Source organism: Excalfactoria chinensis, chromosome 1 (genome assembly GCF_039878825.1).
Source record: "Excalfactoria chinensis isolate bCotChi1 chromosome 1, bCotChi1.hap2, whole genome shotgun sequence".
Classification (NCBI taxonomy): Eukaryota; Metazoa; Chordata; class Aves; order Galliformes; family Phasianidae; genus Excalfactoria; species Excalfactoria chinensis.
The window spans coordinates 13,347,591-13,375,357 of record NC_092825.1 but is presented as its reverse complement, the minus strand read 5'-3'; the positions used below and the strand labels follow the sequence as shown (position 1 = coordinate 13,375,357).

Here is a 27,767-nt window from a genome sequence, read left to right as displayed (position 1 = left end):
GTCCAGCACTTCCTCAAGTTTTTAAGTTTGATTTCTCTTAGTGTTATTTCACTGTGGTTTCACTGCTGTGTCACTTCTTTTCTCAAAGCCACAACAGTTCTGATTTCTTGAAACTTAACTTTCTTTACTTACACAGTTCTACAAAAGGAAACCTGGTATCATTGTAACAGTGGGCTTTCTGGATATGTAGTTTCCCTGAAACCTATATAAACAGTGTTCAAATTTGCCAAAATGACTGAATTGTGAAACTTATTTTTCTGTATGAGCATTAAGCTGACTTCAGTTTTTGATGAGATTAGTTTTCCATCCATAAATACTAGAAGGATTTGATTTTGCCAGACTATTAGGCATTTGTTTGTTTTAGTTTCAATTGCACTGAACTCATCAGAAGATTATATATCGGATGTTTAGAAATGGATTTAGTAGTCCCCTGTCTACCTTGAGGTGTTAGTATATTCCTGGGAGGCATGCTGTTGGTGTCCCATTGGAAAGACTCATCAAAGACCTTTTATTTCCCATTTTCTGCTCTTGCTTGCTGACACTTACAAATATCCACACCTATTGTTCCTTGTATCTCTGGAAGGCTCTGTTTTTTGTCATCTTTAGTCTGTACCTGATTGCTACTATTTCCTTATTAATATCTATTGTGTTTATTATTGCCAGGATATAAAAATATGCAGAAGTTTTGGTTGCAGGGCTGTATTACACTGTACTGTGCTTCAGCGGGTACAAAGTATAACCTGGGGCCTGGCAGCTTGTGATTTACTTGCTTTTCACATTTCAAAAGGCTCAAAGAAAGGAGAGCAGTTGAGAACGTAGGAAGAGTGGAGGGGATCAAATGCCCTACCAAAGAGTGTGTTCTCTTTGGGCAGAATTGATCGTCAAGACAGCATAGTAGCTGCACTAGATAAGCTGACAGGCAGCTGAGAAGTTGATAGGTATTGAAACTCATTTGTTCATGCAGATAGGGCAGTGATTGCATTTGCCCTAGTAGCACATTTAGTTCTGTATTTGAGATTAAGCCGTATTCTTTTATTTCTTAAAAACACTGGAACTGCAGTGTTTTCTGTGTGCTTTGGTCATGTATGTTGGTTTGTGACCGAGAGCCAGAGGGTTTGTGGGTCCCATCTGGGTAAAGTGAGAGATGGAAACTCAAGTCTGGGAATGTTGAAAAAGGAGCTGGTTTGAGGTGAAGGACAGGAATGATGGAAGAGGGGAGTTGTGGGAGAAGCTGTTGGTTGTTCTACCATTTTTCATTAATGAACTTAAATGTAAAGGCCAGGTCTCATTAGTGTCTTCTAAAATTTCTTTTTATGTGATTAATGAGTGTAAGTGTATTCTAAGTGTAAGTAATTCTAGAATCTGAAAACTAGGCTAATATTGTTTCTCTAATTAAAACATTCCCCCGTTGCCATCTTCTTTTCTCAAAGTAACCTTATTAACAGACAGGAGTTATACCAAACCTGTTTCTCTTCTGCCGTTAAGGAACACACATTCCTCACCAGAAGGATGGTTTCCTGGCTAATGAGGACCAACTTGTTTTTTGCTTTACACCTTGTTCATTTTATGTGTCTGAGCTGTAAGTATTTTAGTGTTTGTCAGCTAGGGTGTATCACGAGGGTGGATATGTGAAAGGATTTGGAAGAACTAGTAACAGGTAATCTAGTAGCTGTGAACGCCGTGTTTAACCAAGTTCAGGATAAATACAACTCCAGAGATACGTATGTACACATTTGAAGTTACTTCAAAACTATTATGGTTGTGCAATCTAGTGCAGATCTTAGGACATCTTTGAGTTTAGAAATGAAAGGTGTGGGTTTCTTTTTCAGGGAGACATACAAAAATGATCAAGAGCCAAATATATTCTGCGAGCTTTGTATATCTTTTGAATCCAGTAATATTTTGTATACTGACTTTGAATGTCTGTATGAACAAAAAAAACACAAACGACAAAAGAGAACCAATTACATGTCAAAGATGAGGAGAATTCAAAGAGTGATTTTCAGCTGAGTGAAAGGAAGGCATAAGTAAGTTAACTGAATCTCTGAAAGATTCTTTTTGCATCTTGTAAATTATTGATGCATAGGAGAGAGTAATGAGATGGCAAGAACATGAAAATAATTCCTTGTGCCCTTTACATTTTTCTTTCTTTGTTATGTGCAGATGTCTGTGCATGTTCTCAAAGAGAAAGGCAAGTCAGATTACATAATTTCAAATAATAAGTGAAGGTGGGGGATGTTGGCAGAGTAGACAGATGTCATCTCCAAATTTAGTGTTGGCGTATTCTCAGTATATTTTGATAGTTACAAGAGTTCAAGCAAATGGTTCAGAGCTAGGTCTCAGAATGCTGATGATACACAAACACGTCAGTGACACTAACTCACAAGGACTACAAGAAAATTCAGTCCTGCAGAGTTTGACACCATTTGCAGCCAGAAAGATGCATCTGAAAGAGCACAGACCAAGTCTCCTGCTCTGCAAGGAAATGACACTTTCAAATTTCAGGCAGGTCTGCATACGATCTTCGCTGTCTGAAGCCCTGGTAGGAATCTGAATTTATAACTGTTTTGCTCCTCCCTTCCAGAGTGTTTAGGTACTTGGGAATTCATGGTGTGCTTCAGGCTGAAACCAGAGTAATGATCTGTAGGTTGGTCAGACTCAGTGGTTTAAGATCAAAAGGTATTCACTTCCCTTTGGGAAGGTGTGGAGGAATGTCACAGACAGATTTTTCTCCAGGGGGAGTTCGGCTGAGGATAGCAGGCAGGATGTGTGCTTCTTTTTGTTTATATATGGCAGTGGTGAAATCTGTTGTTTAATGATCAAGGAAATAACCCTGAGAAGTGCTTCATAATATTTATCCTTTTCTTTCTTCTGGGGCTGAAGAATTTATTTCTGTGTAACCTGGTGGTTGTGCTTTTTTCAGAAATAACACTTCAACATCGCATCCAAGATTGTTCTCTTTCAACAGTTGGATTCAGAAATGGAATATACAGTAGAGAGGATAGAAATGGGAGACATGGACAGGTAACTTGTTATTGCCAAGGAAAAGAAGTGAGCATTTGGCTTGTCTGGAAAGATCCAGTGATGGTGGTAGCCGTTAGCTGAAGATCTTAGTTGGAAAATTTCATTGGAGATAACAGAATGAGATTCTGTAAATGTAGTGATGTAGAGTGATGGGGAAAATCCAGATGTTACTTTCACAATCCACTGAATTAAGCCAGGAAAATGGAAGCATTGCTGTTCATTTCTGAGATGCTTCTGAGAAACTGTGATGCTGGGAGTCCAGACTTCATCTCCTATGACCCGTAATAAAGCAACGCTAATTTCTAGCAGAGGAATTATTATAATCAACAAGGAAGACTTTGATTTGATTTGGAAGCCAGTTGTTGCCAGGAGTTAAGTAGTCATACCACACAGGACAAACTGAGCACATACCCAGTGTTTAGTGCTTCATTTCTGATGAGTTTTAGTTTTCTAATGCAGATGATCTGGTCAGTAGTTTGGACAAATGTATTTAAATGAACTTGAAAGCTGAAAGCTTATTGACAAGGCTGTATTAGACTTTGAGATAGTGGCCTTTTGACTGTCAAGTAAGAGGGGTAATCCAGGCCCCAAACCCCTTCTATTGTACTGACAAAGCAAGGATAACAGCTTTAATTGGTAAAGACTGTGTAAACATATTGACTATGAATGACAAGTGTAGAGTATAAACATGATTAACACGTGCAGAAAAATTGGTGGCTGACAGGAGCCAGAAAGATACCTACCATAGAATAATCTTAGAAGTATACAGGTTTCCAGAATGTTCATAATGATTTAGGACTTTTCAATAAATAATCTTGCTTGGGTTTTAGAGAGGGGCCAAATAATGCAGTATAATGTTCTTCCATAAACGAAAGGTATTTTGTATTCCAACAATTAGGAAGGAGGATGTTAGGCAAGTGTGCTTGCTTCCTGGAGCCATTCATTTGGAACTTCTTACTGAATGGGAAAAGACAAGGTCCAGCATTCAGAAAGGGAAATGGTATTTCTGTTGAAATTAAAGTCAGTTAGACACAAAGCCGTGACAGGGAAATAATAGCGCACATCCTCCCTGCTGTCCACTGCCAAGCTCCCCTAGAAAGAAAATATGTATGTGAAATGTCTCTGCACCTTCCAATTCAGAAATGTAAAAGGAAAATTCAAGGCTTTGGTGCTTAATGGGTGGTACTCTGTTTTTGTAATGGAAAATGTTTTGTCTTAGAAACTTGTGGGTTTTGATTGCATAGTTGGTTTGAGAAATTATGTAGATGTATTATAGGTTCATTTCCCTTGTATCATCTCTGGTTTAGACGTCTTGTTTATATACTTACTTAGGGGAAAAATACCATAAATCACTTTATCTTACCTGACAGTAGCTGGACATTTGTGGCAGATATTTTGGTATTAGAGCAGGTGGAAAGGAGGAACAAAGGTAAATGAACTGATAGCTTTCTACAGGTATAAACTTCAGAGTAAGGCCTTTTTCTGGAGGAGAAGCAGACGTGGGCATCTTATACATTCAACACATATGCACATTTTTCTTAAGAACAAAACAAACAAACAAAAAAAAAAACCCACAACAAAGCACCCTCCTGTGATTTGTTTTTACAAGTATGAAAATACGGTACTAATCCGATGTTGTTTCAGTCCTAGCATTCATGCAGCTACAGCAGGCAAATCGGTACTTCAGCAATTGGCGTAGGGAATTGTGCTATACAGATAAAGACATAGTTTTGTGGGGACTTGTGAATAAATGCAATTATACGTGTCACAGTAGGAGACTAAAAGGGCTCTTTTTTTCTTGATGATTAAGACTGTAGAGGTGCATTCATGGGGAGAAAATAAAGGGTCGTGGAAGGACTCTTTGATTAGTAGAGAATGAAATGGCAATAGCTGAGGACTGGAAAATGAGCCTTGGAAATTCAGAAGTATAAAATAATTGAAAAATGGAATGTGTACATAGTTTTGTAGTGATTCCTCAAGTAAATACTGATTATTCAAATCTTAAACATTATTACCAGTGTTACCCTATTAATATCTAACGTGTTGAGTCAGCTCAGCTTTAACAGCCCCTGAAACTTAATCATACAGCTATGAAAGAAAACTGAAGTCCAGTCTTTGTTCAGGTCTTGGATGGGAGCCAGTAGTCTTGTGTGTCATTCCTGCCTTGCCTTATGGATCAGTGAAGATCTTGCTACATGTAATACAAAGTAATGAGCAGCATAGAGTAAGATTTAATTTCGGAACCAAAGAAGCAGCTTTACAAACAGGCAATTTTTGCAGGAGTAGTTTGATCTTGTTTCTTGCCTCACACATAATTTTGAACTATTAGTTCCATCAGATGCTTTGTGAGCACTTCTCTGTTACAGTTTGAGCAGCAAAGCAGTCCAGTCTTTTTATTTACCATTCAGAGGCAGCCTTCCACTGCCCAGAGGCACTCAATCTGGTTACTTACTTCAAGGTAGCCCCACTTCAGCTGAAGGGCAGCACGTTTTTCTTATCTATTCATGTCACTTCAGGGGAAGATGTGGACACCTAACCTTGTTAAAAGAAGGAACAGTTTCTATGGCAGGCTGCAGACATTTCCAAGGGGTTTTTGCCTAGTTTTTCCATGACCCAGCTTGCAAACTGAACTTGTACTAGAAGCTTCAGATTGTAGCATGAAATGCAGTTATGACGTAGCAAAGTCTCGGTAACTGAATCAAGTTTCCCGCTTTCATTGAAGGTTATTTAAACCACTTCCAGGATTATGCATTGTAAGCTGTACAGCTGAGGCAGGACTTGCTGAAACCCTATGAATACATTCATCTTTTCAAAGGTGGCTTTGACAGGTCTTCATGGGGTTTTCTTCCTTTTCCTTTTCCTTTTCCTTTTCCTTTTCCTTTTCCTTTTCCTTTTCCTTTTCCTTTTCCTTTTCCTTTTCCTTTTCCTTTTCCTTTTCCTTTTCCTTTTCCTTTTTCTTTTTTTTTTTTTTCTTCATGTCTTATCCGTATTTTGCAAGACAGGCACTGAGCTGTAAAGCTCTGTTGTGTGTTTATGGGCACAAAAATGCATGCAGTCAAAATTATTAAATGTAGACATTTGTTCCAGTTTCAACATAGGAAAATCAAATGATTTATTCTGTTTGGAGATGTCTGGTGATTTGACGTTTGTTCGGTGACTCCTGACAAGGTGAATTCATAATTCAAATTATGCCCTTTTGTTACGTGCAAACACACTCTTGGAAAGTCTGTTGTATCTGGAAAAAGCTACTCATGAAATCCTTTACATACTGATTGCAGTAGCAATAAATGCATATGCTGAATCATCTTAATTTAGCCGTGGTGCATTGCATGTGCGCGCAGGTGTGTGATATTTTGACAAAACCTCAAAATCAGCTTTCTGTGAATTTTGTTCTTGGGTTAGGTGTTCAGTCCCTGAACCACATACCTACCTACTAACAGTTCCTCTTGGGCCACATATTCTTTTCACTTTGTTTTGTTATTCTCAGTCACTGATAGGTTTCCCTTCCTGGCTATCAGCTGGCTAGCAGGAATGGTACATCCTTTCCCTTGCTGCTAAGGAGTTTATAACAGCAGTGCTTGCATTTGCTCTTACTTTGTGAGGATGCATACATTGCAAATAAAGTTTCTTAACCCTTATGCATGTAATCAGCAGAGTGTTAAACACAGCCCTGTGCACAAGCTGTCACTGATATTTGGAATTATTTACTCATAGGAGAAGCTGTCTTTTTTTAGTACGTCCCCTCTGATTCTTACTTTGGTTGTCTGTGACAGGGATTAATGAAAAATATTTTGAAAAGAGGTTTGGAAGAAAACCATGGTATGAAGTAGCAGTAGGTTGTCATCAGTTATTGTGCTTTTTCCCTGTTCCTAATGGAGTTTAATTTGAAGTAAATCTCACAACAGATTGTGAGAGATCCTAGTACAGTTGCAGTAAAGCTGCGCTAATATTGCTGTTAAAAACAGTCTGACATAGCCAGAGTGACAGATTTAATGGTACTAATATTGTTTCAGCAGTGACATTGATTTGTTTATTAGATGTGGTATCAAGTTAAACTCTTGCAGGATGGGGGAGGAAGTTAAAGATCATAGTGAGATAACAGAAACAAAATGTCCATTTCAAAGCTCAGCCTGAGCAGGGAACATGGGCGCACTGTTTGCCAACAGCAGTGTGCCGGCAGCTTACCCGCCTGTTGCTTCCTGCTGAGCATCTGCAGCCAGACTGAATGCAGGTAGCCACACTGTAAACATAAGCCCTGGTAATAATTTCAGGTTTGCCTTTTGTGGAGCTCTCACTGGAAATCTTCCTTTTTTTTTTTTTTTTTTGTCCATGAGAATTTCCTTGCAAAGAAAACAGCTGGTATCAAATGCCTAAAATAGAATCATAGAATCACAAGGTTGGAAAGGACCTACAGGATCATCTAGTCCAACCGTCCTCCCATTACTCTTGCTACTACAAGCCACTAAACCATCTCTCGTAGTTCCTCTGGAACACCTCTTGAACACTGCCTGGGACAGCAACTCCACCACCTCCCTGGGCAGCCATTCCTGTTCCTGACCACTCTCTGTGTGAAAAAGTTTTTCCTTATGTCTAATCTAAACCTCTTCTGGTACAACTTGTGGCCAATCCCTTGTTTGTTGAAGAGGCCAAACCCCTCCTCATCACAACCTCCCTTCAAGAAGTTGTAGAGTGCAATGAGGTCTCCCCTGAGCCTCCTCATCTCCAGGGTAGACAATCCTGGCTCCCTGAGCCGCTCCTCATAAGACTTGTGCTCCAGACCCCTCATCAGTTTTGTTGCCTTTCTCTGGACAAGTTCCAGGGCCTCAAAGACTTTTTTTGTAGTGAGGAGCCCAAATAAATACGATAGAAAAGTTTTCTTCCTTCTGACTCAGTTTATAATAATCACTGAAATTGTGTTGTGTTTTTTTTTTTGTTTTTTTTTTTTTTTGTTTTGACATCTAATGACATTTGTCCTTCAGTTTAATATTCAACGAAAGCAATTTAAGATAAAGAAGAAATAATTGAAAACACATTATGATTTTGATGCCTCTGAAGCGTTGAGACAAACTGAAGTTATCTGACCAATGCCAATTCGAGGGAAAATTCAGTTGAATTTTTAAGATTTATCACTGGGAACAGACATTTAACATTTTTGTTTCAGCTCCATTCTTGGAATACTTGTGCTCTGTATGCATGCTGTACTCAGCAGAATGTATGATGTATCTCCTGTTATAGAGCCAATGGAATAACACTGGGCTTGGCTGTTATTCTGCTTACAGTTTGTTAAATCAGAACCTTTGGAGCTGCTAGTCAGGTGGCTCCTAGCAGTGTTGTCAAAAGCACTCATCACTCTTGATTCAGAGATCAGCTGTTGTGGGTTTCTGTTGCAATATGAAGAGCAAGGTTAGCGTGTTCCTTGTGATGAGTGCACGTTGCCCTCCACCTTTCTGCAGTCGCGATGACCGCTGTCTCCTCAGTGTTCCTTCTGCCCTTTTGCTGTTGACCTGTATTCTCAAAGTGCTCTGTATCCTTCATTAGCAGCCATCAGCTATCAGTCAATACTGATTTTCCTATTAGTCAGTTACCACATCTCTTTGTTATATTTTTTTCTACATAACCCCCCAGCAAAACAAGAAGCAACCCCTGTATTTAATTTTCCTGTTGAACTGTGAGATTGTTCTGTGTGTTGGGGCAAGGTAATTACACAGTCAAGTTCTTCTCTGCTTTTAGTGTAAGACGAATGAATTCAGTGATGTTGCAGCAGAATGTGTGAAGTGGGAGAGGGGGGTTTGGCTGTTGTGAAGCTGGAAGGTCTTAAGGCTGAAGCTGATTGTCCTCAGCTCTACATTTGAGGTATTTTGTTTGAATGGTGGGGAAGGGTAAGTTGGTCTATTCTGTATCTTTCAATACAACCCTGGGAATTTGCTAAAGGAATGCTGCAATTTCTTACCTTTTAAAAGATTTTAACAACAGTTGGTAACTAAAACGCTTTTCTTAAGAGGAAACAAACGTGTCTACGACACTCAGATATCAAGGAATGCTGATATGGCACACACCCCAGTGCTGAGAAAGAACTATTGTGTGCATTGCATTACGATGTACATAGTGCTTAATGGAGCAGGAAAAAAAAAATCCTTCTTAAGCCTAGGTAAACTGTATATCCTACTGAGTGTTTTACTTAACCTTAAAAAACAAAAGAAAAACAAACATGTTGAAGTACATGTGTGGTGGAGCCTAGTGCCTGTTTAGTTCAGAGATGCGCTTACGAAAAACACTTCCATGTAAATATGAAATAGATGCTAATATTGAACAATACTTTGGATGTGTGCAGGTATATAATAATGACATATAACGTGTGTGGATTTAGATAGCAATGAAGGAAGAGAATGGTATTGATTTAATATGTATGCGGAGGTATATATTTCTGATCTAATATATTTAGAAGTCATTGTAGCAGCTCCTATTCCCCTGGTACTAATGAAGCAACCAGAACTTCTGACCACATAGGGATGTGTTGTAACCTTCAAAAATTGTTGCTGTCTTGAAACTTGGTATTTGAGATGTATTTACATCTCAGTTTCACTGCTTTGTGCTGTACTGGTTTGTTCAGGTATGGCTGTCAGGCACTGTAATAGCTACTGGCATTCTCCTCAGCTTTTTGTATTTTTAGAGGGGGCTGACCTCATTTCGCAGTGTAAAATTGAGCAGAACTACATTTGCAAGTTAGAAGAAAACGTGGTCAGATACCAGCTAATACCCCAGGGACGGTGAATATGTGCAAACTGGTGTTTATTGCTCAAATTGCCACTACGCATTTGCTGGAATTAGCATTTTTAGAGTCCTGTACAGTTCTGCTTGCCTTAGGCTGAATGGTGTGAAATGTAATTGAACTAATGACTCACTGTGATGAGATCATTTTAAAGAATGTAGTGGGCTTCTTATTGTACAATACCACGGCATATATTTGCCCTTTTCACTCCGGTGATGCTGCCTGTTTCTTGTGTTCTGTTTTAGTCTTTGTCTGTCAAGCACCCACGGCACACCTTCACATCCCTCCTAAAATCCTCTTCCGTATCTGCGGGATACGCAGTCTTGCTTCACCAGTTGCTCTTTATTTTCTCTTGTTTGTTTTAAATCTGTCATCTTTGCGGTACGGATCATGTATGCTTCTGTTTTGTAATGACTCCTGCACGTATATTCAACTGCACATATTTCTGACTCCCTGCTCTGTGCAGAATTGCTTTCTGCAGACCTCAAAGTGTACTCCAATGTCGTCTAAGTCCTTTTCCTTTGCTGCGTTTCATGCAAGATGAAGAACAGTAAATGTACAAATGGGCCTGCTTATATTCTTACTGGCAATCACTGGCTGAGTGACGTAGCCTTTTAAAGCTGCTTTAATCTCTTGCTCTGACTCCCCAGTAATGTTTTCTCTTTGTTATGAAGTTCTACATCACTGAATCTAGCTTTCTAACAGACAAGCCCTTAAATGCTGAATACGTGGCACTTGAGATTTTATTTAGTTTTTATGAGTAAAGCCGTGATGTAAAGAAACCTTTTATGTCTGCAGTCTTTTTTTAAATGATTATTTCAGATAAGAACATGAGTAATTGCAAGATTATTCCTGTGCTGGGTCATTATTTCTCTTTTTCTTCTTTTAAAATAAATGAATGATATTTTAAATTCATTTAAGAATGCCGTATTGGAAGATAAGTAATCAGATAAATCATATTATGCCATTAATCTTAGAGATCCCACTTTCTCCTCCTCCTAACATTCAGAATCTGTGGAATATTTGCTAGTCAGAGAAGGGAGGAAATGTTACAAAAAAACAACAAAGAAAAATATACCAGTTCTAGTTTTTTTGGACTCACATTTTCTCACAGGAGCTTACTCAAGCAAGAATGTTTTTTGAAGTGTTAAATTCGAAACATATACAATAAAAGAAGAATAGAAGAATCTACTACTATTAAGTTTGCTTCTGAATACAATGAAGGATTTCTGTTCTAATCAGAACCTCGATCTAGCTTGATTGAAATTCATGCTGATCCGCACTGCTTATAAGCAGGTATGACTGAATGCTGATGTAGTTGGTTTACCTTTTAGAACAAAGCCAATGTAGTTATCTTTGGTTGTATATTGCACCATAATTTTAGAAAACAAATTCTTACCAGTGAGATGATAGAATGTATAGGTAGAACTTGGGTAATTTTAAGTTCCTGGTCTTTGCGGAACTTGGAGCCACAGTTAGTGTCTCCTGTTTGGGTGAACTGAGGTTCATCAAATGTACAGTTTCATTTCTTTTCATTTCATTTCAAATGTGCACTTTTCATTTCTTCTTCTCCTTCTTCTTCTTCTTTTTTTTTTTTCTTTCCTTCTTTTTTTTTTTTTTTTTAAGCCACAGAAAGTGTTGGCAATACAGATATGATTTAACAATGTGATGGGAAATGGCATTTTGCTCCCTTTAAAGCCACAATTATTTTTTTCTCCCTAGGCAACTTTGGAGAAGCACTTCAAAATACTCACTTTTTATGTCATACTTTAGTCGAAGTAGCTCTGATATTCAAGGAGGTTCTGTTGGATTTTTTTTTTTTTAATAGAAGTCAGTACTTATTGAGAATTATCCTTCTAATTATCATGGTAGCAAGTGATACACTGAGGACTTTATATAGCCAGACAGTTAAATCATTCTCACTAATTGATTCTGTAGGTTTTTTAAAAGTCAATTAATATAGCCACTGTTCACTAAAATACTGAGGTTTTATACAGAGAGTAGTTCAAACAACCCCTCCAGAAAAGTGGAGGGATGAGTATCTCAGGTCTTGCTTGCAGTACTGTGGATGATGGCTTCTGAAGGCCTTTTGTCTCCTCACTGAAGGTATCAGATGAAATGGAAAAAGAGGGTATATAATGATGGTATGACACATCTGTCCAGGATATACAGAAATAGGTTAGCTAGCTATCGTGGGATTTGGCTTGTGTTAAAGCAGTTGCATGACCAGAACTGAACATCACTGGAGCAAAGATGAAACCAAAATAATACAAAAGTTAATGAGGCCAAGAAAATTGTTTCTAAATTAGCTGTGGCACTTGACAGCTCTATCTAACTATGACGATAGATGGTATGAATGAGTATTTTCTTTCCAGAAGATCCCCATGTCATGCTGGAGGTCCAGCTGCAAAACTCCCACAGCGTGAGCAACTGAGACCACAGAAATGGTTTTGTTGGATCTTGTCTATTAATATCAGGCCCAGTGACTTTCTCATCTGTGTTTTCACCCTCATTTAGTGCATTTTTCCCACTGTCTCCCTCTGCTCCTTATATAATTATTCAGTGTTTTTTGTGCTTTCCATACCAGAGCTGTATATCTGAGATGGTGATCAACTGTTTCAATGTGCAAGAACTTTTTTTCTCCTCCTTTCTTAGAAGGTTTTCAACCAATGTAATTCAAATAAAAATAGCTGATTCTGAATCATTAATTGAAGAGCATGCTGATTGGATGCTGGAGAAATTTGAAATAAGTAAATAAGTGCATGTCCAAACATGAGATTAAAATGTGTCTACATTGTAGCTATCTAGTAATCAGAATCCCTCTGCTCAATGATTATGAATTCAATTTGAAAATATACCAGGCAAAATGCTGAATTTATGCTTTAGAAAATGAAAGATTCCCGAGTGGAATTCTTGTTTAAAAATTATTTTATATTTACAGAGAAACTGAGCCGTACAAATATTTTCAAAAGTTTGCACTTCTTTAAGGCTATTTATTTTCTAAAAAAGAGGACTTGAATATTTCTGACAAATATACACGTGGTGTTACGCTAACAAACGGCCATGCAACAGATATCTTACATAATGAAGAAATTGAATATACAAGACCTACTCTATTTAACACAGATATTGGAAAATGTACAGTCTAGCCAGTAGTTAAAAAATGTTTTTCTTATTTGGCAGTATTTCTCTACAGTTTGTTCAAACGTTCCTCTCGATGTGTTTTGGTGAATACTGGAGTCTAGTCAGTGACAACCTGAGGTACTAAACATTTCTGCCTTACTTCGTTGTCTTCGAAGGTGATCTTTTTGTTCCTTTTAGGCTCAATCCATGAGTTGTGTATGACAGCGTTATTTGGCATGGGATCTGCTTCCACGATTGAGACAACGCGTTTTTTCATCTTACTTTTCAGAACTTTCTGAAACTTTTGCCTCGTGAATGCATAAAGTAGAGGGTGAAAAATAGTTGTTCCGTATGCCATGACTAGAAAACATAAGCGCAACTTTACCAAAAGGTCACTTGGGCCCAAACACAAGATTGTGGTGTTTAGGACGGAGATGGGTGTCCAGCAGAGCAGGAAGGTGGAAATGATCAGGAGGGACATTCTGAAGACTCTCTTCTGCCGTTCTCGTCGCTCCCGGTGCCGCTTCACAGCTCGGCGTAGGGCAATGATCACAGACACGGAAGTCCTTACACCAAAGACCACGTTTCTTCCTGCGCTGCTGTGCGACATGTCCGTGGTCTCATGCTGCGTGGTGAGAGAAATAGTTTTTTTCTTTCGAGCTTTCTTCTTTTGTCCCGTTGTAAATCTTGTGCCGATTCGGATGTTTAGGGCCTGGAGTATTTTGGTGTATGTAATTAGCATCACTACCACAGTGAAGAAGAAGATTGGGATCTGGACGAGGAGGTGGTAGTACATCCCTAGCTCAGTGTGGTACTCGTTTGCGCTGACACACAGCAGTGTCTTGTTCTCCCAAGTACTTGCGCTTTGAAGACTGAAGAAGTTGACTTCAATGAAAGGAATCAGGAAGGCAAAAAGCGAAATGATCCATATTGATGTCATTAGTATCACAGCCCTTCCCATGGTCAGAATTCGGTTGGCAGGTTTGACCGAGATGTCGTATCGGTCCAGAGTGATAGCAAAGACATTGATTGCGGTCGAAACGCTTGCAAAAGAGACACAAGCCTCGTGGAAGCAGCAGATCAGAGCAGTGTTACTTTCCAGTGAAAGCAGAAGGATAACTATAGTTAGAGGAATACATCCCACACAAATTATTACATCAAGTACGTGAAGGTTCATTGTAATTATGTTACTGACAGAATTGATTAAGTTGGATTTCATACAGTAAAGTACCAGCACGGTGAGGTTGCTGCCAAGTCCCAGAACAATTTCTAACATCAAGAATCCAGTGAGAGACACTTGAAAGCTTAATGCATATGACAGTGGTCGGTACATGTTGGTGTCGATGTCATCAATGGCATCTCGAATTGTGAAGTTAGATTCAAACTGCATGTTGCCTTCCAGAATGGGGGAGAAACACATTCTTTTGTTGCGGTTGCTTTTTCTCCTGAAAGGTGAAATAAACACGGAACTACTTGATTTCTTTTTTTAACACTTTTTGTTATGTTAGGAAAAAAAATAAATGATGGGAGAGGAGAGAGGAAAAGCATCCATTCCTAAGAAACTCTCAATTTGCTGTATGTTTAGAGTTGTATTTGGCAGGGACCCAAAAGCCTGAGGATCTAGAATAAGGTCTTTCCTTTTTAAAGGAAAACAAGATTTGTTTAACAAAAAAAAAACCACAAAAAACCAAAAAGATGAAAAGCTTCCACTCAGGGGAGACAAAGCTTTATTTATAGTGATGTGGCCTTTACAAAAGACCCATTTGTTGAATAAACTGTACTTGTGCTTTGCTTTTGTATTGTGGTGAGTGCTATTTCAGCAGAATGTTGTTAAGTATTGACAAATTAGTACTCAAGAGCGTTTTAAAAAGGCTCTTGTGGGAAAAAAGGAAGTGATAGGAACTTAGAGCCCTGTTGCTTATGGATTCTAAAAAGAGCATTTAAAATGTTTGATGGCAATTTAGCAGCTTCCTGATGAAGACTTTGTAAGAGTGTCATAGACTGAGACCTGAAGTTCTGCAATTAAACTGATTTTTGTAGGACTTGAAGACTTCTGTTCACTTCTATCTTGTGTGTGTCTACGTGTATGAAACTTGTACTACAACAAGTCAATAGAAGTATGTGTAATTTCCAGTGTAAAGCTTACTTGGGTTTGGGGTAATGGGATTCATTACAAAAATGCTACATTTCCTCTTTCGGATTTGAATATTCTGTTTCTTCAAAAAATTGGTGCCTTGATGGAAGGCTATTTAATTTTATTCCAGAATAGATTTAAGTTTTATAAAATAGTACTTAAATATAAAATTGTCTCTTCCACGTTTCTTACATACTGAAATTACATCTGACAGATTTAAGTACGTAATGTATTTATCCCAGGAGTAATGGAGGCCCAAAAAAGTAGCATTTATTACATCTTGGATTTTTATTTTGTGGCTGCACGTGCTTTGGTTTCCACACACCGGCAGGTTGTAAGCAGAGCATCTGTGTTAATACCTGGCGTGTGTATTGCTTGTGTTGTCAGCCAGCTCAAGAGGCTGTAATGAGATGAATACATAAGAGGTCGTTCAGTTTCTTGTTGTGATACTTGAGGGTTTTATAAGTAGTTTTAAATTTAAGAGGGGAAGTACTTGGCATGAAACTAAATTTAAATGCAGACCTTTGTTCCACTCTGAATGCATTAAAAATGGATAGCATTGAGGTGAACAGAACTAAGCTGCTTTTTTAATGCAAGCATGAATCGGGCACACTTGGGATATGGTATGCAAATGAATTTCATCTGCAGTTCTGAAAAGCTTCTATTGCACAATAATATTAATTGCAAATTGTACGATGAAAAACCTTGGTATGCTTCAGCAGTTATTTCACATTTATCTCTTAAATACAAAAGATGCAAATGAGAACATATGAGACTCGTGTGTGAAATGAAACAAATATTTCAAAAGCTTCATCTGATTTCCAGTTTAGGCAAATTCTGATGGATTCACATTAAACCTCAGGAACATGATTTCCTCTGTGTGTGTTGTCCTGGCTTTGACTGTATTTCAAGAACCGGTCCAAATGCATTACTTGATACAGCAAGCTCTTTTGTATTAGTAAAAGCCAGGAGGAAATCAAAAGCAGATCTTGCTTTAAAAAAAAAAGAAGAAAAAAAAGAAAACAACCAAACAAAAAGCCAACACTGAACAAACCAAAACCAAAACAGCAATCTTAACTGCAACCTTATGCTGAAATTTTTTGTGCCAACTGAGAACTCTGGATGAGCTAAATCTATAAAATCAAAGATTTATCATCACCTCTTTGTTGCATTGATTAATTTCAGGTAAGTATGAGTATAAATGTCAGGGCAGAGGTAATTTTCCAAGCACGTTGCCCTTCTGCATGGTGCTGCTCCAGTGCAACGCGGAGCAGGGGCTGTGGCACACAGCCTGTGACCTACCTGCTTCCTGCGCCTCAAGGGTCTTTCAGCTCCTTGTAGCAGCTTGTCATAAATTGATACATGGTGTCACCGACAGGTATGTGACATGCACTGTCACCTGGAAACCAAGTGCTAGCTGGGCTCTTATTTCATTCCCGGCAGATTTTTTTTTCCTCTTTTTGCTCCAGCACTTCAGCAGCAGAAAATTTTGATTAACCATGGGGACTCCTCAGTAGCCTGAGATACTTCGTCTGTGCCGAGTTCCAGGCCAGCAACGACAAACTTTCTTTTAGGTGATGTTAATTTCTTTCCCCTCTTGCATTTTGTAGCAGCCTGCTTTTATTTTCCAGGTTTAAAAAAGAAAAAAGATGAATATCTGCCTTCTGTGTTCGGAGTGTATGTAGACATCCTTTAGTTACAGTTGCGCATTTCTTTCTGTAATATTCCTGCTCGTTACTTTTGAGTGATGGCTTAGTCGAAGAAGTTGCTGTACATCGTAAAATCCAGTTCGTGTGCTTTGACAGTAACCATGAGTTACCTAATTTGGTTTATTTTCGTTTAAGGAGACTACATAGCAGATCATAAAATTGAGAGAAAAATATCCATTAGTCATTGTGGCAAATAAGATATTTAATGAGCAGTATAGAAAAAGCGTGGTTAAACCCTTGTGCAGCTTGCTGGTGAAGAATGCATATTCTCCTTTCGGGAATTCATGTTTCATTGTTTCTTCATGCATCGGTAGTTTCCACAGTTCTGGTTTTAAATTATAAATCCCTCTTTAAGAAATGCTCACCATTTTAAGAATCACTTGTGTTCTTCTAATGAAATCTGAGCAGATGCGTCAGTCTTCCACATACATTCTTGACATGTAAATGGTAATACGTGTGTGCTCCATGTTTTGTTTCTAATTCCTTTATGCCTAAAGAATGCACGGTAGTGGTGAGTCCTGCTGCTTGTAGGTCATACAGCTAGAAAGGTACCCGGCCAACTGCGCTCTTCATACTGTCAGTTGTAAAACTGAATTAGTTGCTGCATGCCCTTGTGAAGGAGAGGGGGGAAAAAAAGGTTAAAAGTAGGGCATAGAATTTCAAAATAAAGTAATGCAATGATATATTTTGTAATATCACTTATTTTGTGAATAAAGGATGTATAGAATTTTATCTAATAGATTATACAATCAGTTATTGTTTTCCCTGTTTCCTAGTAAAATCATGTCACGTTTGTGTTAACTGGCATGAATTTAGTTTTTTGGACAAGTCTCCTATTCTCCAAACAGTGCAGGTTGCAGGAAACCCCAACTAGAAGCAGTAACTGTTGGATATAAAGTGTCGGTGACACTCAGCTCTAAGGAGCAGCTGCTTTACACATGCAGCTCTCCGGTCTGCTGATGAGAAATTGAGCAAAGTCGATAAACTTCATAGGAAACACATTTTTATTTAATCTGCACACTGTTAAAATTGTGTTTCTTGAAATAAACGTGCTGCAAATCAGTGTTTCTAGTAAGTGGCTTGATTATGGGAGAGACAGTGCAAGAAATAAGTCTTAAAAACCGAAAGTAGGGAATAAAAAGGGAGATTTCATGAGCAAGTCAGAGATTAGTCATATTACTTGACCTTCATAAAACAGTAAGTGTACACCAATTAACAGACTGTCATCTCCTTCAGAGAGCAACCGAATAAATCTGTAACGTATTTAACTGCCAATATTTGGAAATACTGCCGAGGGAGGAAAGAAATGTTCCCAGTTGCATTCCATGGTGTTGTTGTTTTTTTTTTTCCCCCAGTACTATATTAACCTATATTATACTGTCTTTATATTGCATGAACAAAACAGGTTCTTCATATTCTACAAGACTTTCATACAAAATAGCATTTGTCTATCACTGTGTTTTTAATGGGGATGGAGAAATAGCATTCAAATATTCCCTGGACTCAAATACAACACAATCCTAGTGCTTAATACAAGTTGAATCTGATTCCTTTCTCTTTTCTCTCTCTCTCTCTCTTTTTTAATTTTCCCTGTTTTTGTTAAATGTTGCTTATTCTGCAAACCATAATAAGGAACAGATCTTACCTCCGCTACAGGTTTGATAAATTCTCGGTGCAGGTGAAGCAGTTCCAGGTTGGAGGGATTCATTTTGTTCACTTGTTAGCAGAGAAGAAGGGAAAGAGGGTGAAAAGCACATCCTCGAAAAATGACCTTAATGAGAATTTGTGCCTGTAGTGTGCCATTGTTTCAGCATACTGCTAATGTATACAACTGCTTTAGTTCTGGTATAGAGGCTGCTGCAATCTCCCACTCTTCCTACTGTAGAATCAATAAGCATTTGAAAATACATAATGAAAGTAATTTAACATACTGAAGGCTTCTTGTCTCCAGAGACACCACTGAGATTCAGGCTTTCTAAAAAAGCAGAGCAGTGCTTCGGAGAGGCGAGCTCGCGATGGGCAGCTTTTGCAGAATGACAGCCTACCTTGTCGCTTCCCTTCACTGCAGAGAGATGCAGTGCATTCACTAATTTTGATTGGTCAGTGATGTGGGGCTTAAACTGTGCTTCATATATGGGATTGATTCCCCCCTCGTCCTCCCCCCCCGATTTATATAAGGATTCTTTTATAAAAGGACTAAATTTACAAATGATTTATGAATTCTGGAATATATTAAGGCTATGCCAGTGTTATTTTTACCTTTTCACTCTTCACTTTGTGTACACTGGAAACCACATGATTCTGTTAAAAAAAAAAAAAAAAAGAAAGGATTAAACCTTTATTACTTAAAAAGCTTCCAAGGATCTCTATTTGCGTTTGCCTCCTTTCCACTGGTGATTTTTTTTTCTTTTGTCCTAGGAATATCTCCAAAATAAAACTGCCTTCTATTTTCTGCGAGCCAAGCTGAATCTCTCCAGTCTGTTTATATGCAAGGCAACACTTAGGTCTTGCCTTGAATAAATTATACTCAGGACAAGTCAACACCCCCTTGTATATTAGTAAAATTTCAATTAAGATTCTCAGAGATTATTCAGACCTTCAGAACGGGTCAATAATTCAGTTTAGTTCATGAATCAGAGAAGATTCTTGTGATCCATCACCATATACAGCCTATGTATTGTAGCATCTCCTGTAAATTTTGTTGAAAGATTAAATTTACACAATTTTTTTTAATATTCCACGTGGATTTTTCTGGAGACTTGGCAGGTTTTGGTAAGACTGTGCCTCGCATTACGTTCTCGACCTTTGTGGAGACTGCAGAGGGTTTCCATTTTCACTTCCTTGTTTTGTAACTTATTTCTGAATCTGTTCTCAACATAAACAGTGCTCACAACCACTTAACGAAGACTAAGGAAAGTGTAGCACAGTGTCAGTGTTAATTACTACTAATGCTAAAATTATTTCTAGAAATGAATTCACCGTGCAACCAAAAATAATAGTTTTTATCATCAGTTTGCAGAAGCGAGTAATTTAGGTGTATCTCAGTAAAAACTGCTCTGCTGGCAGATCTCCGTGTCAAATAAGCACGGAGGTTGGGGCATTTTATGTTTTTTTTTTTCTTTCTGAAAAGTTTGTTAAAATACTGTTAATGTGTGGATCTTATCTGGGCTACTATATGTAGATAAGTTTGGTCAAATATTGGTGAGGTTCTGTGCAATCAGAAATAGTAATTGTGTAAACATTTTTTTTTCTTTTTTTCTTTTTTTTTTTTCATTTTTCTCTCAACATGTTGCTTATATTTAGACAACATTGTACTTTTTTATTTTATATTTTTGAATGGCTGCATATTCCTCTAGTTTGTTTCCTTGACCTCATTGCTCTCTGTAAGTACCTGAAAGGAGGTTGTAGTGAGGCAGGCATTGGCCTTTTCTCCCAGGTAAATGCCAATAAATAGGATGAGAAGTAATGGCCTTACATTGCACCAGGGGTGGTCCTGGTTGCCTCTGAAGGAACAGTTTCTTCTCAGGTAAAGCTTTGAGGCACTGGCTCAGGCTGCACAGTTGGAGTCACCGTCCCTGGAAGTGTTCAAGAAAAGTGGAGATGTGGCACTGAGAAACATGGTTTAGCGGGCATGGTGGGAATGGGCTGATGGTTGGACTAGGTGGTCTTAGTGGTCTTTTCTGACCTTTATGATTCTGTGATTCTGTTCCTCTTTGACCTCTAGAAAATTTTGTAGTGAAGTAGTAGAGGAAAAAATTAAATAAATAAAAAGGTTTGCAGAAACTTTGAATGAAGCTCCTGGACTCAGCAGGTGCCGGGTGCTACGCCAAGTAGCAGCTGCTTGCGGCCTTCGAGCTGTCTCTGTTTCTCCTGCCTCCCAAGAGCATGAAGCCAGTGAATACCAAGAGGTGAAGGGGATTCCTGAAATGAAGCATATATACCTCATACTATTTTAGATTTACTTGCTTCACTTGCAGTATGACTTAGGATAAGTAGGGAAGCCTGTCTAAATTTAAACAGATTAATCGCAGTCTCCCTGTCTAATTCTTCAGTCAAGCTGTAGTGTTAGAAGGAAAATGATGTGGATGTTGAGGATGGTAGTAACAGGATTTTGTGTGTAGCTTGGATTTGTAGTACAAATGTAGGCAAAGGAGTCACAAGTTACTTGTTAAGTTCCAGGAGGAAATAATGGCAAAAGTTTTATCTGCAAAAATTGTTGGAGAAGAATGGCGAGAGTTGAGTTCAGAGCATATCAAGCTCAAGTTTTCTGGAGAGAAAATCAGGAGAAGCAGCAGTACCATATGGAGGCAATAAAGAGTAGGTGGAAGGATAGACATGCTTACAAGGCAGTGCTGTGCAGCTGCTTGCTGAGATGGTGAGAACAGATGACATCATCCACAACAGAGAGAAAGGGAGAGTGGGCAAAAAGAGCCATGTGCAGACACCCAGTATCGACAGGGAAATGTGGTACTCTCACACCTGTGCTCACATTGGTACTGCTGAGGATGATGTAAGGGGAGAACAAATGTGGAGAGGCAGGGAGCTGGAGCAGAAGGAAACAGAGGTGTGTGCTAAATGGGAGTTGGGATGCAAGGTATGAGGTATCTGGAGCTGCCATAGCACAAACCTCTGAAGTACCTTTAGACTGAATTCAGGAGTCATAACCATCTATTAGAGTGTTCTCCTGCTTTGCTGGGAGTAGCAAGCCCGAAAATGTTCAAGTTGTAGCAAAGTTCTAGGTCTTCCTTCTTCTGTCCACTCTCTTCCTTTCTCTGCTCAGGTGGTAGTGTCCTAACACTGACCATCACTGGATGAGATCGTTCCAAATACAACTTCTTGCAGTGCAGTTTTGTTAAGAGAGTTTTGTTTGTTAAAAAGCTCCCTTACATTCATGAAATTTAACATCTGTAAAGGGTCAAATTAAGTACTTAATTCTGATTTTTTTTTTTTCCTATTAGAAATGTTAGCTTTTTTTTTTTTTTTTTAATGTGTTCTTTAGCTTTAGCTTTGCATAAGCCTTTGGCAAACTGATAAGCATCCAGCTGTCATGGAATAGACACATCTGGAAAGTATGTATTGGCACATTTGGGAAACTTCCTTCTCACTTCCCTTGCTCTCTGTGTTATTCTTATTTCAGTCTCTATGATAACCTCCTGAGTTTCTCAGCAGCATTCTCTGTTGCTTTCTTTGGGCCTCACATTGAGTTGCCTGGTTTGACACTCGCTGCTCACGTAGTGGCTGTTCAAAGTCTTTCAGCTTATTTATGGGTGTAAAATTTCATCTGCTCTCATTTTTGCCAAGGGTTTGGTCTCCTACCTCTTGCAAATTTTTCAGCAACACATGATATCTTTAGAGCTTAAGTTACTTTTAGGAAAAAATACAGGATGGTCTTAGAAATCTTGCTCTAAGACTGTTCTTCAGCATTACTCACACAGTGCTACTGTGGAACAACAGCTGGACAGCTCCACCAGTGCCTTGTGCCTACCAGGGCTGGGCAGTGTGATACTCAATCCCAGAGAAGCTCCACTGGGTGGGTTTTTATTTGCACCTATTCTAGCAGTTTGTGATCCATAAATGAAACGTGTTTCTTACGTAGCTGCATCTTTATTTCCTCTATAGCCTGTTGCAAAGACCTCTCTCAGAATGATGAAAATTCAGTAACTTTTATAGCATTAAGCATGAATGAACAACAGATAACGATAGTTGGGGTTCAGAAGTTGTACAGACATGCCCTAGTTGTGCTGTATTTTTGGTGTGCTGATTTGCCTGATACTGAGATTATCACCTGTTGGCCAAGCTTGCACTACAGTGTACTCTCATGGAAGAGATATAGATCTGGCGCCTGCCCAGTACTCAAGTGCTAGCTGTAAAGGGTTTTATTACTCTTCAAGAGTGCTGTGATGAACAGATAGCAAAAACCGAGCTGGAATTTGTAGATGAATACCATTTTGATTCTGATGGTAATGGAGGCTTTTCTTTATTTTGACACAAGTACTTTATCCTCATTTTTCTTATCTACAGAGAACTGTTTTAAGACCATTACTGCTTTTCTGCAGTGAAGACTGATATCCACAAAATTAATTTTTCATTCAGTGTCCAATCCATAATGTTTATTATATTTTCTCTCTCATTGTTGATTGCCACAATTTTCTTCCTTTTCTTATTTTCCTATTTTTTTTTTTTCCCTTTCTTTTTTTTCTTTCTGGTAATTCTGAATTCAATTTTTCCATTTTTTCCATTTCCAGAAAACATTTCTACACGAGATGTTGATCTCAGTTTCTTCATTTTAGAATTACCTCAATGGATTAAAATAAATAAATAAATAAATTGGATTTTCTAGCTTAATTCTATATGGGTTCATTGTGCTTCTGCTTGTGCTTGCAAAGACATATACTTTTGGGAGTGACACAAAGACAGGTAACTGTATATATGCAGAATAATAAATGTGTGTTTTTATGTCGTTTTATACGTGCCGATAATGAATATATATTCATTTTGAAGACATAAAATTAATAGTAGCATAGCAGCTAGAATACAGAAAAATTACACTACACGTTACACTGTAATTATGTTTTAAACAATTCATTTGATTTTGTGAAAATATCCAATGTAGATTATTTGTGCTGCATAAACCCCTTTAGTTGTCCTGTTGGCTTTTCAGCTCTGGGAATTCCTGTGCTCACAAGCAAGTGCACAAATTACAGAGTGCTTTTCAGCAATTAATACTGAAACTGTGTCTTATCATCATTCTGCAAAAGGAGATGATGGCAAAAATCACAGAAGCACCGATGGGGATATCACTCATAGATGGAGAATATTTTTTTCATATCACAGCAGTAAGTTTGGTTTAGTGCTATTGCTTAATAGTGGTCTTGGTGCCTTATTGTACAAATATTTATGCATAGTAGTGGAAAAAAATGAATTATCCTCAGGATAGAAGCATGACTTTAATAGTAATAGTAATTTGAATAACATCAGTGTGACTCCCGCTTTACCCCATAGAAGTGGCTTGCTCTCCAGTACAAACATTCACAGCAAATGGTGCTATATCTTGTAGCATCTGCTGGCAGAATTTTAAATTATCACTATAAATATAAAGATTTTTTTCATTTTTCTTTAAAAATCGTAACATTGGAGTGAGTATAGATTTTCCTTCATTAAAACTACTCTGAGACTAAGGTATTTCTGTTCTTACACATAGTTCTAAGTTAGCAATCAAATACTGACTTCTGTGTTTTTGTTATTACTGGAAAAGCATTTTGATTCTGATATCATCTGTTTTTTATTGCTTATAAACATGAGCACAGCAGGTGGCTTGCACTGTTTATTTTAAGCATGCGAAAGTGTGCCTGGAAGAAGTTTGCTTCTCTGTATGGCTTGGAAAATAGTTCATTGTGATAGCTGGAAGTCCTCAAGCTAGGCTGCTAGCACTGTGGCTTTGGACACATTCCTTCCTGGTTAGAAGTCCAGGTGGTTGCTTACCTTGCTTCCATTAAACTAATTGGTGTGCTGGAAGAAGTTTGCAGTGTTACTCCTTGACACTCGGGCTCTTGCTCTGCATGGAACTCTCAGGTCCCGTCTCTCAGTGCTTGCTGTGTGACAGAACAGCATCACCATAAGCATCAGGACAGGCTTCTGAATGACGTATTATGGGGAGCTGGGATCAGAGGCAGCTGAACTACTTATGAAGGTTTCAGCTATAGTGCTGTCCATCAGGCACCCTGCCTGCTGTGGGACCTGTGTGGAGGATAGGCAGCAGCACCTACTGCCCCATTGGAATCACTGCCTTGTTAGGCACCTTCCTGCTGCAATGGCCTTTGAGAGGAATTGTTAATTGAGAACAAAACAAGAAATCAGGAAGGTTTTCTCTATGTTTGTTCATTTCTCAGAGACCCCAGCTAGACTTTATTTCCAGTCATTTTTAAAAGTAGGAAGGCAGTCTGATTTAGTTAACGTGTGTTGTCATGCAGTGCCTATTAGAACCTGTTTCAGCTGAAATTAAGAGATGAAGGCTTTACGATCTTCAATGCCCTGTTTCTAAAGAGTGAACACAACAGGAGTGTGTATCACAACACAAGATGCGTCCCAGCAATTTTGCTGAGATCACCACAGTGTGATGGTGCTGTCAGCAGGAGTTCTCTGTCACCACCAGCACTGAGTTTGTGAGTTACATCAGCACTGCTGTCTGGTTCCAGTATTCCCTGGGCTGGTTTAGTTTGGATGCACTATAAACAAACAGACATAATCAAGCAGATAAAAACGATCCAGCAGGGTTACTGTCTTTGTAATCAAGGTTCAGTGACCACACACAGTAACTCTGAGTGTTTCCATGTAGCTACAGTGACAGGAGCATGCTTTGCCTTCTTCAGACAACCAAATAGCATCTGTGGACAGTAGTTAGACTTCCTCCCCTCCCTCACCAGTGTGAATACTTCCTATAAGTGATTGAAATGATCTATCTGGTCCCCGTGTTCAAATCAAATAGGAGAAATCATTCACAGCAACTTGATAGCAGTGATATTTTCTCCATGAAGTTCTCAAAGTCTGAAAAAATAATATGCAGTGCTATGTTTTCTTGTCTGATGTTTTTTAATGATAAAATGCTCTGTCGTCTTTGCCTCCCTAGTTTTTGAGTTATTATTTTTATCTCTTATTAATCAAGATTGTTCAGAGAAACTGATAGAAAATCAGATTATGTAGTGCCATAAAAAGACGTATGAGGGAAGTTGAAAAGTATTAAGTTATAATGATAAATGTGTAATTGTAAGGAAGTTGAGCTAAGCTAACGCAGGGTGTTGTGTTCACCATTTTCTCTGCAAAAAGAATATTCATTTGACTGATGTGCATGTGGGTCTAAATTTAGCTTAGTGTTGATATCATCTTTAGGTTGTTTTCTTTCTTCCTCTGTTGTTTGGGTGCAGTAGTTTGCATCATCTCTATCAGTAACACAGTTGAATTTTTTTGTTATTAGTTGCTGAAAAATCTGTCACTTTCTTAGGAGAGTAGATAAAATAGAGATATAATACCTTTGCTTTCTTCTTTTATTTTAAACATCCATATTGTGGTTCAACAGTCTAAAATAAATACCCGAGCTGTTTAAATGGCATGTATACGAAGAACTGATTTTGTCTACGAAGCTTTTAAATATCAATTTGTGCATAAAAGCCGTATTTTCAGATTTCTTTTTTTCACCTCCTAAAATATTTTTAACTTCAGTGCATAATTGTTGTATCTGGAATCCCTAATTGTAGCGCTGAAGCAAACCAGAGCTTGCTTGAAAAATGCTTTCGTTTGCTGCTTTTTTGGCGGGAAGGCTGAGAGAGCAGCAGTGTCAGTGATGAGCCTGTATTGCTGCATATTTGGCTGATCCATGAAAGTGGCTTTGTGGTGGTTAGACCCGAAGCCTAAGTTTTATTTTACAAATAAAATGTTGAGAAATCTATTGGTGGATCATTTTTTGTTACACCAGCGGGTGGTGAACAAACATGTACAGAGAAACTGTCAAATTAATCAGTGGCTTTCACTGGTGGATCTACTTAATAAATTAGAATGTCTAGGTAGAATGAGGTTACAGGGATGGGAGTTATAGAGTGTAGCTGGAGTGGGAAATAAGCAAAATATTTTTTGCATTTTTTCTGCAACCCTTCAAAGTGAGAAGCGCAGCTATTATTGGGTCAGCTAGCATCTCTGCAAATGGATACTTAGAGCCAGGAACTCCTGGAGGAAATATAGAAGAAAGAAGATGGCAATTGCTGCAGCCTACCAACAGGAAAACCATGTGAGTTATCACTCAGTGACTCTGCTAGCTACCACACTGTTGTAGTAAAAAAGGCATTACAGCTCTGATCCAGGCAGCGCTCCCTCTCACTCCTTTCTCATTCTACAGTAGATGTGATGCCCTGTGGTGCCCAGTGAGGAATGACTGCCCTGCAAGACAGCTGAATATGGAGGACAGCATAATTTCTCTTATTAATCAAGCAAATTAGATTTAATTTGAGGGAATAATGGAAGCAAAGGAGAGTCTGCCCTTTGAAAGTGGCTACTATTCTAAGTCTGCTGTGGTTTGTTTGGAAATGTTTTTCTTTAAAGTCGTTTTGTTCTGCAGTAACTTTTCTGCAGTCTTACTCTAGAAGGAGAAACAAAAAACTCATCCAACCTCTCATGTTTACCCAAATGTAATCTGCTGTGGGTTTTTTTTTTTGCAACTTTTTCATATATTCTTCAGAAACTCATTCTACTTGCTGCTATAAAGATACCCTATCTGGCACCCTGTTTATTAGGCTCTTGAAAATTTGCACTTAAGCACCACCACTCCAAAACCTTTCAGGCAGCATTGTTGCAGCAATGAATAGTGTACCCTTGATGTAGAGAACAATGGTTCAAAAAGAATTTTCCATTGGTATTTGAGTGCACCATTGGTATTTGAGTACATAGGGACTGTATGGCTCTTTGGATTGTCAGTTAAATGTATGCTTTGTTGGGTATTTTAGCTTGTGATGATATCAAGCACTTAATAAAGTTTATGAAAGTATAAAGGTCTCTCTCAGTAATCTTAAGTCCATAGGATACACAGTTATTATGGTGTCCTTTGGGATAACAAACATTAGTGCTAATCAGGGAAAATTGAGTTGGTATTTGATAGTCTTAATCTAGAGTAAACTTGCTCAATTAGAGCTCATAGAGTCATTAAGTTTGGAAAAGACCTGTAAGATCATCTAGTCCAACTGTCCACCTACCACCAATATTTTCTCACTAAACCACGTCCCTCAGTGCCGCATCTTCAGATTTCTCAAACATTTCCAGGGACAGTAACTCCACCACCTCCCTGGGCAGCCTGTGCCACTGCCTCACCACTCTTTTGAAGTTGCTTTTCTTACTATCCAGCCTGAACCTCCACTGGCTATTCCCCTGTACCCTTTCACAACTGGAGGCTCACCCTATCACTGCTACCCAGGAGCAGAGACCGACCCCCACCTCACCACAATCTCCTTTCAGGTTGTTATAGAGA

The 27,767-nt window shown here is 38.5% G+C and overlaps 2 protein-coding genes across 2 annotated transcripts in view; one reads left to right on the top strand and one right to left on the bottom strand.

Moving 5' to 3' along the window:
- Nucleotides 1–27,767, top strand: part of COG5 (component of oligomeric golgi complex 5) — a 178,631-nt gene that overhangs the window by 19,878 nt on the left and 130,986 nt on the right. The gene's annotated exons all lie outside the window — the stretch shown is intronic.
- Nucleotides 12,671–18,861, bottom strand: GPR22 (G protein-coupled receptor 22). Its single transcript, XM_072357933.1, has 3 exons — nucleotides 18,405–18,861; nucleotides 16,353–17,369; nucleotides 12,671–14,361 (listed from the first exon to the last, which is right to left on the bottom strand). Exon 3 carries the CDS (start codon nucleotides 14,334–14,336, stop codon nucleotides 13,035–13,037), a length of 1,302 nt encoding a protein of 433 aa, XP_072214034.1. The 5' UTR covers nucleotides 14,337–14,361; nucleotides 16,353–17,369; nucleotides 18,405–18,861; the 3' UTR covers nucleotides 12,671–13,034.

Bases quoted from the DNA above. Each gene is read 5' to 3' on its own strand.
- GPR22 (XM_072357933.1), bottom strand. From the start codon at position 14,336: ATGTGTTTCTCCCCCATTCTGGAAGGCAACATGCAGTTTGAATCTAAC.